This window comes from Micromonas commoda, chromosome 6, assembly GCF_000090985.2.
Source record: "Micromonas commoda chromosome 6, complete sequence".
NCBI lineage: Eukaryota > Viridiplantae > Chlorophyta > Mamiellophyceae > Mamiellales > Mamiellaceae > Micromonas > Micromonas commoda.
The window spans coordinates 1330223-1344524 of record NC_013043.1 but is presented as its reverse complement, the minus strand read 5'-3'; the positions used below and the strand labels follow the sequence as shown (position 1 = coordinate 1344524).

The 14302-nt window shown below is 66.1% G+C and overlaps 10 protein-coding genes across 10 annotated transcripts; 6 read left to right on the top strand and 4 right to left on the bottom strand.

Annotated features, from left to right (window-relative positions):
* Nucleotides 1–73: 73 nt before the first annotated feature.
* Nucleotides 74–1537, top strand: MICPUN_82397 (predicted protein; the record flags this gene model as incomplete). Its single annotated transcript, XM_002503355.1, has 1 exon — nucleotides 74–1537. One exon carries the CDS (start codon nucleotides 74–76, stop codon nucleotides 1535–1537), a length of 1464 nt encoding a protein of 487 aa, XP_002503401.1.
* A 261-nt stretch (nucleotides 1538–1798) lies between these two features.
* MICPUN_108525 (clathrin adaptor complex protein) lies at nucleotides 1799–3373 on the top strand. The gene has a single exon (XM_002503354.1). It carries the CDS (start codon nucleotides 1881–1883, stop codon nucleotides 3312–3314), a length of 1434 nt encoding a protein of 477 aa, XP_002503400.1. The 5' UTR covers nucleotides 1799–1880; the 3' UTR covers nucleotides 3315–3373.
* A 316-nt stretch (nucleotides 3374–3689) lies between these two features.
* On the top strand, nucleotides 3690–4571 carry MICPUN_83169 (predicted protein; the record flags this gene model as incomplete). Its single annotated transcript, XM_002503353.1, has 1 exon — nucleotides 3690–4571. One exon carries the CDS (start codon nucleotides 3690–3692, stop codon nucleotides 4569–4571), a length of 882 nt encoding a protein of 293 aa, XP_002503399.1.
* Nucleotides 4572–4625: 54 nt separating this feature from the next.
* On the bottom strand, nucleotides 4626–5870 carry MICPUN_54552 (predicted protein). Its single transcript, XM_002503004.1, has one exon. It carries the CDS (start codon nucleotides 5707–5709, stop codon nucleotides 4690–4692), a length of 1020 nt encoding a protein of 339 aa, XP_002503050.1. The 5' UTR covers nucleotides 5710–5870; the 3' UTR covers nucleotides 4626–4689.
* A 590-nt stretch (nucleotides 5871–6460) lies between these two features.
* Nucleotides 6461–7660, top strand: MICPUN_101233 (predicted protein; the record flags this gene model as incomplete). The annotated part of the gene is made up of 1 exon (XM_002503352.1): nucleotides 6461–7660. One exon carries the CDS (start codon nucleotides 6461–6463, stop codon nucleotides 7658–7660), a length of 1200 nt encoding a protein of 399 aa, XP_002503398.1.
* Nucleotides 7661–7795: 135 nt separating this feature from the next.
* Nucleotides 7796–8615, bottom strand: MICPUN_108524 (predicted protein). Its single transcript, XM_002503003.1, has one exon. It carries the CDS (start codon nucleotides 8574–8576, stop codon nucleotides 7809–7811), a length of 768 nt encoding a protein of 255 aa, XP_002503049.1. The 5' UTR covers nucleotides 8577–8615; the 3' UTR covers nucleotides 7796–7808.
* Nucleotides 8616–8734: 119 nt separating this feature from the next.
* Nucleotides 8735–9922, bottom strand: MICPUN_105777 (predicted protein). Its single transcript, XM_002503002.1, has 3 exons — nucleotides 9718–9922; nucleotides 9565–9612; nucleotides 8735–9395 (listed from the first exon to the last, which is right to left on the bottom strand). The coding sequence occupies exons 1-3, from the start codon at nucleotides 9898–9900 to the stop codon at nucleotides 8901–8903; spliced, it is 726 nt and encodes a 241-aa protein (XP_002503048.1). The 5' UTR covers nucleotides 9901–9922; the 3' UTR covers nucleotides 8735–8900.
* A 154-nt stretch (nucleotides 9923–10076) lies between these two features.
* MICPUN_59677 (predicted protein) lies at nucleotides 10077–12426 on the top strand (the record flags this gene model as incomplete). Its single annotated transcript, XM_002503351.1, has 2 exons — nucleotides 10077–10457; nucleotides 10630–12426. The coding sequence occupies 2 exons, from the start codon at nucleotides 10077–10079 to the stop codon at nucleotides 12424–12426; spliced, it is 2178 nt and encodes a 725-aa protein (XP_002503397.1).
* Nucleotides 12427–12515: 89 nt separating this feature from the next.
* MICPUN_59676 (predicted protein) lies at nucleotides 12516–13112 on the bottom strand (the record flags this gene model as incomplete). Its single annotated transcript, XM_002503001.1, has 2 exons — nucleotides 12516–12875; nucleotides 13047–13112. The coding sequence occupies 2 exons, from the start codon at nucleotides 13110–13112 to the stop codon at nucleotides 12516–12518; spliced, it is 426 nt and encodes a 141-aa protein (XP_002503047.1).
* A 717-nt stretch (nucleotides 13113–13829) lies between these two features.
* On the top strand, nucleotides 13830–14236 carry MICPUN_59675 (predicted protein; the record flags this gene model as incomplete). The annotated part of the gene is made up of 2 exons (XM_002503350.1): nucleotides 13830–13855; nucleotides 13923–14236. The coding sequence occupies 2 exons, from the start codon at nucleotides 13830–13832 to the stop codon at nucleotides 14131–14133; spliced, it is 237 nt and encodes a 78-aa protein (XP_002503396.1). The 3' UTR covers nucleotides 14134–14236.
* Between the last annotated feature and the right edge of the window lie 66 nt (nucleotides 14237–14302).

Sequence of the window (14302 nt, the reverse complement as noted above, 5' to 3'; positions counted from 1 at the left end):
CGCGACGATGGCGAAGGCCGCCCCCGCCGCGATGGACGCCGTGGCCGTCGGTGCCGCGGCCATCATCACGGTGATGATCGCGCTTTACCTCATCCTGAAGGTGGTCGTCGGCGCGGTGGCCTCGGTGCTCGGGTTCGTTCGCAAGGAACTCGTGCTGGCGCGCGCGCCGATGGCTCCGGGTTTCGTCCCTTTCATCGGGCACACCATCACCCTGTTCAAGGCGGTGGGCAGCTACCCCTGCACGTGGGACCTGTTCGCGCAGTGGTCCACGGCGACGGCTCCAAAGCCGGTGCGGGTGCAGATCTTCACGCAGCACTGCGTCGTCATCGCGGACCCGAGCACCATGAAGCGCGTGATGAGCAGCAACCTCAAGAATTACAGCAAGGATCTCGAGTTTTCGTACGCGCCCTTCCTGGAGATCCTCGGCACCGGGCTGGTGACCAGCGGCGGGGACACGTGGAGGAAGATGCGCGGGCACATCTCCAAGGCGCTCCGGGTGGAGATTCTCGACGAGATCATCGCCATCGCCACGCGCGCGGTGGACAGGCTCTGCGTCAAGCTCGACGCCATCAAGGGCACCGGCGAATCGATCGACATGGAGAACGAGTTTCGCCTGCTGACCCTCCAGGTCATCGGCGAGGCCATCCTCTCCTTGTCCCCCGAGGAATCCGACGAGCTGTTCCCATCGCTCTACCTGCCAATCATGGACGAGTGCAACGCCAGGTCGCTGTCCCCGTGGAGGACCTACCTTCCCACGCCGGAGTGGTTCGCGCACAGGAAGCGGGTGCGCCAGCTGGACGCGGCCATCATCAAGATCGTCCGCGATCGGTGGGACAAGAAGCGCTCGGGGCAGAACGTCCCGGATGACATCCTGGAGCGAGTCTTGGACCAGGAGCTGAACGAGAAGCGTTCGGAGGTTGAGCGACAGCTGTGCTACGAGATCAAGACGTTCCTGTTGGCCGGTCACGAGACCTCCGCCGCGATGCTCACGTGGACGATGCACGAGCTGAGCAACAACGGCGAGGCCACGGAGAAGATCAGGAAGGAGAGCGACAAGGTGTTTGGACGTTTGAAGAAGGACGCGTTACCCACGCGGGAGTCGCTGGATACCCTCGATTACTCGCTAGCGGCGCTGAAGGAGACTCTGCGGCTGTACTCGGTGGTTCCGGTTGTGAATCGGGTGGCCGAGGAGGACGACGATCTGGGCGGCGTTCGCATCCCCAAGGGCACGACGGTGATCATGTCCCTGCAGGGCGTTCACCACAGGGAGGACCTCTGGCCGGATCCGCTGGTGTACAAGCCGGAGCGGTTTACGGATCCGGGCTTCAACGAGAACGAGGGGTTCAAGTTTCTTCCATTCATACAGGGCCCGAGGAACTGTCTGGGGCAGTACCTGGCGCTGTTGGAGGCGAGGGTGGTGCTGTGCACGCTCATTAGGAAGTACAAGTGGACCAAGGCGAGCGCGGAGAACGGGAAGAAGCACACCAAGGCTATTCCCATCGCGCCCGCTAACGGTATGCACTTCACGGTGGCGTGAAGGCGATCGGGGGCGTACTGTAGCCAAGTTCAGATCCGACACCCGAGTGTACTGTAGCCACAGCAAGTTCAGATCGACACCCGAGTGTGAAAAGAAACACCCCGCGGCCTGACCGAACCGCCCGGGCGCCCCCACAGCGAGGCGCGCCGACCGCATCAGCGTCGTCGCACTTTCTTTCCTGCATCTTCGCGTCGTCGATACGCACGCGCGAACTCCCAGGTCCGGCGCCGAGCATCGACGCGGGCAGCTCTCTGGGCGCATCGCCGGGTGATCGGACGGAATCGGCACACGCGGCTTCTCCGCGATAATCTGCACAATTTAACGCCGAGGACCCGACTGCGACATGGGCATCGGCAGCCTGTTCATCGTGAACAACAAGACGGAGACCCTCTGCGCGGTGAAGCACTGGGGTCCCGCGGTGAACCCCAACGCGGTGTGCGATAAGGTCTTCGCGGCGCTCAGGGCGAGCGCCAAGGAGAACCTCTTCGCGGACGTGCTCACCACCGAGGGCAAGCAGTACGTGTTTCACATCACCCGCGGCGAGATCACCTACGTGGCGACCGCGGAGAACGAGACCGAACCCCTGATGGTCATCGAGTTCCTCACGCAGCTCCACGTCGTGTTGAAGGCCTACTTCGGCGACCAGATCACCGAGACGGTCCTCCAGGAGCACCACGTCACGCTGTACCAGCTCCTCGACGAGATGCTCGACTCTGGCATCCCCGTCAACACCCACCCGGGCGGACTCAAGGTGTTGGTGCCCCCGCCCAACATGCTCAACCGCGCGACGAGCATGATCTACGGCCACGCGGGCGTCCTCGTATCCGACCAGGACCCGAGCAAGCTGTTACCGCTGCCCTGGCGGAGCAACAACATCAAGTACGCCAGCAACGAGATCTACGTGGACGTGGTGGAGATGGTGGACGCGACGCTCGACGCGGAGGGGCGCGTGCTCACGTCCGCCGTGCACGGCACCGTGGAGTGCAACTCACGCCTGAGCGGCATGCCCGACGTCTCCCTGTCCATGTCCAACTCGCACCTCATCGAGGAGTACTCCTTCCACCCATCCGTGCGACTCAGCCGATTCGCGGCGGATCGCGTGGTGTCCTTCGTGCCCGCGGATGGGCAGTTTTCCCTCATGCACTACAAGGTGAGACCGCCGCCGTCGAAGAACGACAACGTGTGGCAGCCCAAGTACATCAAACCCAACGCGTGGCAGCAGAGCAAGATGCAGAACATCGGCGGGTCCATCAACGCGCAGCAGGTTCCGCTGCCGATTTACGTCAGACCGCAGGCCACCTTCGGGCCCACGCAAGGACGCGTGTCCATCGTGTGCGGCACCAAGCCGGCCTTCGACGATAAGACCAAACCGGTGGAGAACGTGTCGCTGGAGGTTCGCCTGCCCTCGCGCGTCATCTCGGCGGATCCCTCCGCCACGCACGGCATGGCGACGTACGACGACGTCGGGCACTACGTGAAGTGGGTCATCGACAAGTTCCCCGGAGATAAGACCCCGTGCCTCACCGTGCAGGTGCAGCTCGTGAACAACGCCCCGAAGGACGGGGGTAAGGGCGGCGACGAGGAGGACGGAAACGAGAAGGCGAGGAAGATGGTGAGCCTGCAGGAGCTGGTTGAGATTCACGCGCAGTTCGCGGTGCAGGGCGCGGGTGTCTCCGGGATCAAGGTTGAGTCGCTGCAGGTGAGGAACGAGAAGTACAAGCCGAGCCAGGGGGTGAGGTACCACACCAGGGCGGGACGCGTGGTCGTGAGGACTTGATCACCGGATTGTGCGGTGTATTATGACTTTTAGGCGTTGTCACGTGGAATTCGCGCATCATCGCATCGTCGGCTCGGTCCGGCTCGCCGCCGCTTCGACCGGAGGAGGAGAAATCCGACCAGACACACTGTAAACTGTGAAGGCCCCCGCGGATATTTTAGCGACATCAGTACTCCGAGCACCTCGGCACCGGAAAGGGACTCGAGCATGCAGGTCGCCGCGCTGCACGGATCGTCGCTCGCGGGCGGCGCGTCTTCGACGTGGCGTCGACGCTTCCGCACGACGCGAGGGGCGCACCCCGTCGTTCGACGCGGCCGCCCTGATCTTCGCGTCTCCGCATCCGGAGAAGAGCTCGCGCCCCACGTCGCGGCCGCGATGGACCTCCTCCCCGTCTCGCGCGTGCTCGACCTCGGGTCCGTGGGCGACGACATCTCCATGGGGCTCTTCTCCGCGGCGCAGAGCGCGGACTCCGTCGTGGGCTCCCAGCTGGAGAACGTCACCCCGATCACGTTCGCGGTGGTCCTCGTCGCCGGCCTCGTCACCTCCCTCTCCCCGTGCACCCTGAGCGTCCTCCCGCTCACCATCGGATACATCGGCGGCTACGCGGGCCCCAAGGAGGCCGAGCAGGGACCGGAGGACGAGACCGAGGAGGCGCGAGCGCGGAGGCTGGAGGCTGTCGCGAAGGCCAAGGCTGACGCGTTGCTCGTCAACGGGTTCGCATTCGCCGCGGGGCTCGCTTCGACGCTCGCCGCCCTCGGCGTGGGCGCAGCGACCGCGGGTAAGGCGTACGGGCAGGTGGGCGGCGACGGCCCGATCTTACCAATCGCCGTGTCCGTCCTCGCGGTCGCCATGGGGCTCAACCTGCTGGAGGTGATCGTCGTGCAGTTCCCCTCGTTCGGGACGGATTTCGACGCGAGGAAGATGTCGCTCCCGCCCCCGGCGCAGGCGTACCTGGCGGGTCTCGCGTTTGCGTTGGCGGCGTCGCCGTGCAGCACGCCGGTGCTGGCGACGCTGCTGGCGTACGTGTCCTCGACGGGGGATCCCGTGACGGGCGGCGCGCTGCTGTTGACGTACACCAGCGGGTACGTGGCGCCTCTGTTGGCGGCGGCGACGGCGACGGGGAGCTTGGGCCGGATCATGAGCGCTCGACAGTACACGGCGTGGGTGACGCCGGCGAGCGGGCTGATGCTGGTGGCGGGCGGGACGTACGGGTTCCTGTCCAGGGTCGCGCCCGTGGTCCAGGGGATCCTGAGGTAACTTTTAGAGAGGAGAGGAGAGGAGAGGAGAGGAGACGATAGGAGACATCGAAGGTGAACGGCTCGAGCGACGATACTCATCATATTCGGGGCTGAGCGGCGGCGGTTTTTCCGCCCCTTCACTCGTACTTTGCCCTCTCGTCCTCAGCCTCCAGGGAGTCCATTATCCTCTGAATCAGCGACATCGCGTGCCCGCGCCGTTGCAACCACCCGACCAGCCGCCTTCGTCTCTTCTCCGGCGCCATCCCGCCACTCAGCGCCCACCGCTTCCGCGACGCGAGGAAGAGTTCGTAACTCTTGTCGTCGTCGGCGCTCTCCGCACCCGCGGCTCTCGCCTCTTCGCGCACCTCGAACACCGTTCCGCGTCGCACGTACCCGCCGCTCTCCCCCACCGCGTTGACGTCGTCGCCGAACACCCTCGTCAGACCCTCGCGCGCGTCCCTCTCGTCAATCCCTCGCCGCTTGAGCTCGACGCGGATCTGCGCGGGTGCCCACTTTGACGTTCGCCACTTCATCCGCGCAAACTGCTCGGCGTAGTCCACGTCCGATTGAACCCCCGTCCGCTGCAGGTGATCCAGCGCCTCGTCCGCGACCGCCGGGTCGTACAGCTTATCGTCGATGAGCTTCTTCCGTAACTCCGCGCGGGTCCTGGGTTTATAGTTCAAGAAACGGAGCACCTGCGACTTGGCGCGGTCCACGTCCGTCGTCTCGAACAGAGTCTTGGCGATTTCGTCCCCATTAACCGCCTTCTCCGCCGCCGCCTTCGCCCTCGCCACCCGTGCCCCGTTCGACGATTTCGTCTCCGTCGTTGCGTCCACCCGCAGTGCAGTCAGCGACTGAAGGGTATCGTACAGCCGTTCGCGGCCGATGGTACGGAGTTTCTCGACGTTCTGGACCGGGATCGACTCGGTATCCGGGTGCGCATCCACGGCTCTGGACACGTCAACCGCCCTGAGTAAGTGCACGGTCGGGTACGGCGACCTGTTGGTGTAGCTCCCCGGGTCCGCCACCTCCTCGCCCTCGAACTGGTAGTGCGGGTGGAACGTCGCCAGCTGGATGTACCCCACGAGGTCGAGCTCCTCCAGGATCGCGTCGCATCGCTCGACGATCGCGAGGAAGAGGATGAAATCTTCCCCCATCTCCCGCACGTTCGGCGCCACGAGCAGCGTGGTCTCGGGCTCCGAGAGGCCGTCGTCGTCCGCGGTCGATGCGTCGTCCGCGTCGTCATCCTCTTCGCCGTACGCCGCGTCGGCATCCGTGTACGTCTTCGCCAGCCTCTTCGCCTCCGCCGTGAACTCGGCAAACAGATCGTCAGGGGTGCGCGCTCGCGACACCCTGATCGCGATTCCGCCCGGCCTGGCACGGGGCGCGCGCGCGAAGGGACACAGGTTCAACCCTATCACGGTCTCGTCGAGCCACTTACGCGTGGCGGCCTCGACGTCCTCTTCCGTCGGCGGCGGTGGGGGATCGCGGTCCGCGGCGGACGCGAACGTCGCCACCCGGGGGCGGCGGCCGGTGCCCAAATCGCGCGCGAGGCGGCAGACGTTGGGCACCGAGCGGGCCGTGGCCAAAATCGACGCCGGCGGGCGTTCGCGGAGGGCGCTGGCCGGCGCGCGGGTGAGCCTCGGCGCGCGCTCCGGTTGGATCCTCGCACCGCGCGCGACGGCGGACGCGAATCTCACGGCGATCCCAGCCATCCCCCGGCGCATTGAACGGCCGCGAGCAGCCGCCGCGCGCCACCCCCCGGCGCCCCCTTGTCTGTGAGTCAGCCTGCGCGCTCATTGGCTCTCTTCGACCGCGGATTGGCGCGGGTGAATCTCTGTGGCCGCACTTTTACCCCTTTTGCCGGGTAACGAAACGTGCCGTGTGTCATAGTCCGTCGCAGCCGTCATGCACGCGACGAGGACCGCGCCCGCGCGCCTTCGCGCGCCGGCCATCGCCGAGGGCTATCGCCGCACGTCCCGCGCGCGCGTCAACCGCCTCACCCGCGCGTCCGCCGCGCCGTTCTACACCCCAGCCACCGACTACGTCGCGCAGAAAAAGATGCTCGAGGTTGGGGTAAGGACGCCCCCGCTCGGTCTCGGTCTCGCGGCGTTGGGCCGCCCGGGGTACATCAACATCGGCCACGACGCCGACATCAAGGGCAAAAGCATGGACGAGATGCGAGCGCACGCGCACGAGACCCTGGACGCCGCGTGGGCGATGGGCGTCAGGTACTTCGACTGCGCCAGGTCGTACGGAGCCTCCGAGGAGTTCCTCTCGTCGTGGCTCCAGTCACGGAACATCCCGCACGACAAGATCGTGGTGGGCAGCAAGTGGGGGTACACCTACACCGCCGACTGGAGGGTCGACACCGACGGCGAGGCGCACGAGGTCAAGGAGCACACCGCGGAAAACCTCGCGCGGCAGTATCCCACGTCCGCCGACCTGCTCGACCCGTACCTCCGCCTGTACCAGATTCACTCCGCAACCGCGGAATCAGGCGTGTTGCGAAATAAAGACGTCGTCGCGAAGCTGAGCGAGCTCAAGGCGAGTAAAGGCGTGAAGATCGGCCTCACGCTGTCCGGGGTGGAACAGGCGGATGTGCTGCGAGAAGCCATGACGGTGACGGCGCCGGACGGTGCCAAACTCTTCGACTGCGTCCAGGCCACGTGGAACGTCATGGAACAATCCGCGGGTGCCGCGTTACTCGAGGCCAAGGAGTCTGGGATGGAGGTGATCGTCAAGGAAGCGTTGGCGAACGGCCGTCTGAGCTCCCGTAATCCGGACGATAGCGTCCTTCCCGTGATGGAGGCGCTGAGGGCGCTGGCAAGCGACTTTGGCTCCCCGCCCGGGCGGTTCGACTCGTTCGTGTACAAGGCTGACTCGGCGGCCATCGCCATCGCCATGATTCAGGGTTTCCAGCCGATGGTGCTGAGCGGCGCGGCGACGCCGCACCAGGTTCGCAGCAACGCCGGCGCGCTCACCCTTCTCAAGTACCTCACGAACGCGGGCGACGCGGCGGAGGGCCGGGTTCGAGAGATACTCGAGATGGCGAGGCAGGACCCGGAGTCGTACTGGGCCGACCGAGCCGCGCTCGAGTGGAACTGATTCAGACTCGAGTGGAACTGATGATAAGACGCGACGAAGGCGGGTCGGGCGAGAAAGACTCATCGCCCGTGGGGACGCCCCGCCTGTTGGGAGAAAGACTCATCGCATCGTTCGTATAAAAGTAACAAGACCCACAAAGTAACGACGATCATCGCGACGTCATCTGCGGCGATACGCACGGGATCCAGAACAGCCGTTCAATGCCGCGAGGGTCGCCGTCGTCGACAAGCGCCACGCCCCGCTTGACCAGCTCGCGCAACGCCTGCTCCACCCTTCCCTTTTGCCATCCCGCCTCTTTTCCCAATCCCGTGACGGTGACGCACCCGCGCTCCCCCCCGCCCGCGCCGTTGCCGCCCGCCGCCAGTCGTATGACCTCCGAGGTGTCCGCGTTGAGCTCGTCAGGGACGGAGCTGATGATGCGCCGTCCGCCGATGGAGTGCACGGACCAGCCCCCTCCCAGAACCTTGAGGCGGTCGATGGCGCGGAGCACGTCGTCCTCGCTCACCGGCGCCGCGACCGTCCCGCGGCGCTTCAACACCATCGCCATGAGGTCGTGGAGCTCGAGCAGTCCCCCGTTCTCGGCCCTCGAGCTGAGGCACGCCTCCGCGATCTGCACGCCGAGCTCGTAGTAGAAGTCTCCAAAGCCCAGGAGCTCGGCCCAGAACCCCTTGTTGGACGCGAGCGGGTCCACGCCGCAGTTGGCGCACATCTTGTGGAACTGCGCCCTGAACGCCGGGTCCCGTCGGATGTCAGCCTTGTGTCGCAGCGCGAACTCCTCGAGCGACTGGCGGAAGGTTGCGAGCTGCCGACGCATCGTCTCCAGCGAACGTTCGGACGCCTCCTCGCCGACGGTGCGAATCGCCGCGGTGGTGTCGCGGCGCTGGTGGATGCCGGCGATGCCGGGTCGGCGGCGCATGGCGCTGACGGGGCCGACCGGACGACGAACCGCGCCGGGTGTTCCCTCGCGCCCCGAGCTCTGGCGCGGGGAGCCTCCTCATTTTTTTAAAGGTGAACCACTAAACGTGACGTGACGAGAATCCCGGCGCGACGACGCGGCGGGCGGATGAGGCGCGTGACGTCGCACTCTCGGCTCGGCGATGCTATTTACAGACGATCTAGCGTGGACTATCGCGCGTGTGTATAAATACGCGTCCCCGTCGACCCGCGCGCGGCGGTGCGGTCCGCGCGACCCAGTCAACCGTCGCGCGCGTGCATCGCGAGGACGTTTGCGCGTTTGGATTTACGCCTCCAGGATGAGCTTGACGGCGTTGAACTCGACCTGCGCCGGGGAGGACTCCATCGACTTCTTGCTGGGGTTGTACGTCTGCTCGCCGAGCGCCACGGAGGACGCGATGTCGGCGGAGAGCGTGAGTGGGCCGATGTTCTGGCTGATCGTCTTGCACACGCTGAACCCGCTGCTGTCGCCAGCCGCCGAGCTCACCCCCGGTTTGGTCAGCACCTTGAAGCCGACGTAAGGGACGTTTTTGTCGTAGTCGAACACGCCGTTCACCTTGAGCGCGATGGCGTCGAGGTCGAAGGTCTTGGCGTACTTGATCTGCTTGTCCGCGGTGTTGACCTCGATCTGGCCGTTGAACCAGGTCTCGGTGATGCCCCAGTTGAAATTGGGCTCGTAGACAAACTCGTACTTGTTGCTGTCGCCCTGGGGCTGGAGGCACGCGTCGGTGCCCACGGTGACGCGGATGGAGGGCGCCATGGGAATGCGGATGTCGAGGTGCTGTTGGATTCAGGGTTGGACGGGGCGGGGACGGGTCAGTCGGATGATTCACGGGTGATGCACGGCCGGCGGGGATCGCATCGCTCGAGACCGCGGCGTCGCACAAAGATACGCGCGACGCGTGTATATTTTCGTGATGGGTTCGCGGGGCGCTCGGACGGGGACGGACCTTGCGGAGCTCGAGGTCAACCTTGGGGTTGCCTCCGAAGCGGACGTACTGCGAGAAGAGGGCGCGGGGGAGACGTCGTCAGGCTCGAGCTCGGCATCTTCACGCGAGGGATCGGGTGGGACGCGCGCGATCGTAGCGGTTGACAATTTTTACCTGGTCGAGCTTGTCCTTGCCCTTCTTGTAGAGCTCCTGGACCTTGTCGGTGGCCTGGAGCTTGAGCTCGTCCACCTTGGCGTTGTCGAAAACGGGGGCCGCGCTCACGGGGGCCGCGGGAGCGGGCGCGGGAGCGGCGACGGGTTCAGGGGCGGACATCGCCGGGGCCTCGTTATCGGACATGGTTCGGTCGTCGAGGGTGGCGCGAATGGAAATGGGATCGACAATCCGGTTGGCGCGCTCAGGGCCACCAAACGTTGGTTGATCACAACGAAGGCACCGTGGGAAATCTCAGGAAATGGCTCCCGAGTTTGGTTTTGGGCGATGACTCGTGCTTTTTGGGTTTATTTTTCCCAATCATGGCCAGTCCCAGAAATCACCGAGAATCAGACGGAGCGTTCAAACTTTTCCTCGGACAGACCACGACGCGCGCGATGGAACGCAAGGACGAGACTCGGGTCAAGGGCTTCGACCTGCCCCCCGGCGCTGGCAGGGGGACCGACGATAAGGGTCACGTGACCCTCACCGTCGACGGCCTCGAGTGGCAGCTCCGCGGCGCGCCGCCGTGGGTCCGCGTCACCGCGCGATGGTGGGGCGACGAGCTCAGCGATAAGCGACAGCGGCCGTGGGCCAAGCTGGTGGACGGGCCGGGGGGATCGGCGTCGATGACGTTCCCGGTCAAGGCCAAACCCGCGGGTTTCTCGCGATACTGCCGCGACGCGAGGGCGGTCGTGCTCGAGGTGCGTCCGCGATGCGCGCGAAGACCGCAGACGCGGCGAGGATCGAGATTCGATTCAAAAAAGCGCATCCACACCGAAGTCGCATCCATCCATCCGTTCTCCATCCATCCATCCATTCGTCCCCTGACCGCGCATCCCTCCCCTCCCAATCTCCCCCTTGGCGTATTCGCAGTTTTCCGACGGGCGCACCGCGAGGCACATCGCCAGCGCCGACGTCGACGTCTCGCGCCTCGACGTCCACCGACCCGTCACTCGGCACGAGGTGGTCCTCGCCACCAAAGCCGGCGGCGTCTTGGGCACGGTCCACGCGGAGTGCGCGCTGGATTACGTCACCGGCGCGGTGTCGTCGTTCGAGCTCAACGAGCACCTCAGCAGGATGGACGATACCCTCCCCTTGGCGCCCCCGCCGTCGATACGAGCGCCGGAGGCGGCGCGGAGAAGGGATGGGGATGGCGGCGGCGGCGGACGAAAGGGAGGGAGGGACGCGCCGCCGTTTGAAACGGTCGCCACGCGCGGCGCCGTCGAGCTCGAGCCCGCGCGGTGGAAAGCCCATCCCGGGACGGATACACGCGACGGTCCACATCCCCCACATCCATCCGGGAAGGAGAACCGCGCGGTGGACACGGAAGGAGGACGGCATCGCGCGTTGGCGGACGCGAGGGAGGCGAGGAAGAAAAAGTCAAACGCGGCGACGTCCAAACCGGCTTCCGGAAGGGACCGAACGACGACGCCGGCTCCGCGAGATGGCGTCCTCGAGATGGCGGAGCGGCTCAGGGCCGAGATGGACGAGGCCCTGGACGCCGCCGCCGCGGGCGGCGACGACCCTTTGGCGACGGCACCCGCCGATTTCTCCAAATACGTCGCGGCGACGGCTTCCGATTCGCTGACGTCGTGGTGGCGAGAATCCGCGGAGACCGACCGACCGAACGATTCGACGCCGCGTACCTCCGCGTCCCTCACCGCGTCCACCGCGCGGAGGTTCATGCCCCCGGACGAAGACGACGACGCCGCGCTCGTGGCGGACCAGGCGCTCCTCGACGAGCTCTTCCGCCAGGGCATCCGCGACGACGTTAACGACGACGACGACGTCGACGACAAAAACGACGATGACGCGTTCGCCGCGAGCTCCGCCGTCGGCGCGCTCGCGCTCGAGACGGACTCCGCGGAGCTCGAGGCGGACCTGGCGGAGGCGCGCGCGGCGACGGACGCGGGCGACGGCGGCTTCCGCGGCGACGACGCCACCCACCGCGTCGCCAAGTCGCGACTCCAAAACGGCCCCGAGTTGGAGCTGAGGCTCACAGCGCACGCGGGCTTGGTCCGCGCGCTGGAACGGTCCGTCGCGCTCGACGAAGACGGAAGAGCGGTGGGAGACGACGCCGGTGACGCCCCCGGGGGGTTCGAGCCGCTCGTGGCGATCCTCAAGGCTGGGTTCGCGCCCGGGAGGGAGCTGGGGCGGGTGTCGCTGGACCGGTCGGGTTCGAGGGGCGCGGGGGAGGTGAGGGTGCGCCTGCCCCGCGACGTCGCCGCGGCGGCGGTGACGCGCGCGCACGCCGCCGCGACGTCCGCGCGGGGCGCGGGACCCACCGTCGTCGTCGAGGTGTGGACCGCGGACGCGTCGGTCGACTACGCGGACGACACAGCTGTGTCATCGTCGGCGGATGTCGCTCGCGGTTTATTCTCGCGGCTCATGGGCGACTTCGCCGGGTCGGATCCTGGTAAGATGCGGGGTCTGTGCGCGGTGCACCTCGCGGACTTGGGACGTGAGCTGGAGCGGTGGAGGCTCGCGGACGAGGGACGGAACGGGTCACCGGGAAGCGCGTACGAGGGCACCGGGTACGTCGATCAAAGTTTCGTGTTGAACAAGGTGTTCGAGGTGAGGAACCCGATCACGGGAGCCACGGGGGGGTACGTCGGCGTGGAGGGGAGGGTGGTGTGGGGCGAGGACGCGCAGGCCAGGCGCCAGCGGTAAGGTTATAGGTAAGTCTTATAGGTTATACAGATTACAACGGTACACCGACCCGAGCTGGGGCGGAACGAACGCCGACGGATCGTCCTTCGTCAGATGATCCTGGGCCTGAGCGTGTTGTGCGGAGGAAGCCAGGTGGACGAGTAGACGTTCTCCCCGCTCTTCCACCCCGCGACGCCCTCCATGATCTTATCCTCCACCGCCGTCCGCTCCTTCCACGCCCTGTGGTACCGCCGGTCCTCCTCAGCCTGGAGGAAGGGCACCAGGACCGCTCGCGCCGTGAGCTTCTCATTCTTCTCGCGCCGGCGCCGATGGTTCCCTTGGCCAATCTGATAGAATCCGTACGCCATGGCGCCGAGATACGCGCCGAAAAAGGCGAGACCGGTGGGGCCGGTGGAGGGGATGCGGCGGGCGTAGCGCACCGACGGGTAGCCGCCGGGCGGGGGACCGTCCTGCGAGCGAAAAGGGGTGGGGCGGGGTGGATGTCAGATTTCGCTGCGTGCAAACTTAGGGTTTTTTTTTGGGCGCGACGATGGACGGAAAGCGCGCGCTGACGCGCCACGCGACGCCCGAATCGCGCGGGTTCGGGCGTCGACATCATCCACAGCGTGTCAAGAGCGTACCTGCATGACCGGAAGGTCCATCACGCTCTTCATCCCCTTCATTCCTCTGACTGTGTGCTCCGTCATTTCGTCCGTCGAGACAGTCTCCCAGCACAAATCTGGATTACTCCGGTATCGGGTCGACGGACTTGCGCCGGTATCGTCCGCGCCGACGCTCGGTGACGGGGTTTCCTCCGCGGATTAGTGCGACGAGGGTGTTGGGTGAGGGACGACGGCGGTCGTTACTCGTTCACGCGCGCGTGAATGCGCCCGGCTGCGGGCTGTGACGCGGCCCCCGCGGGCAACGGGTTGGAAAACTGACCACCGTAATCCGAGGCTGCCTCGTGACTCAAGAGAGAGACCCGGTGGACGCTGACACGCGAGGTTGCCCTCCCGCGCGTCACCACTCCTTAGGACGCGTAGCAGCAGAGCGAAGCGCCGAAGCGAAGATGTACGTACCCCGACCCCGACATGAGCCCCGATCGAGGGCCATCCCACCGCCCGTCGCGGCGGCGCCCCCCGCGATCTCGCGCGTGTCCTCCGCCGGTCCCCCGGATCCTCTCTCTGGACAGTGGCCCGTCCCGGGGCACATCCATCGGATGAGGGGCTGGTCGCCGGCGTGGGTCGCGGGTACTCGCGCGACCGACCCGATCGACCGCCCCACGAGCGACCGCCCGTCCATCAGCGCGTCGCACCCCACGCGGGAACGACGCGCGGGCGACCGTCCACCCTCGGCCGCAGCCGCGGAAACCCCCCGCGCCGCGCGCTTGCCCTAGAAATATCTGCACCGGCCCTCTCTCGCAGATGGGCGGTGAAAATTTGATCGTCGCGTCCCGTCCATGCCACGCCCCGCCGCTGACCTCCGCCCCGACCCGTCCCCCCCCCCCCCGCGCACAGGTCCGACGACGAAGACCCGGTGGACCACCGCCCCGACCTCGAGGAGGCGTGCAAGCCCAAGTGCCAGAAGTTCATCGAAGCGTACGAGGCTTGCCAGACCCGGATCGAGAAGGACGCCACGGGCGAGGCGCACTGCACGGGGCAGTACTTCGACATGTGGGGCTGCGTCGATCACTGCGTGGCGCCCAAGCTGTTCAAGGACACGAAGTGAGGGTCGGCACGTGGTGGGGTTAGGGCTAAACCCGCGCCCCTCTTCTTTTAATTGTATCCACTACCCTAGTATCAAGCGGCGGCGACGGGCCCTTCCTTCAACAGTTTTCAGAGTCGAGTCAAGTCGTCAAGCTCATCAAGTCGTCGTCACCCTTTTTGCCAAAAACTCG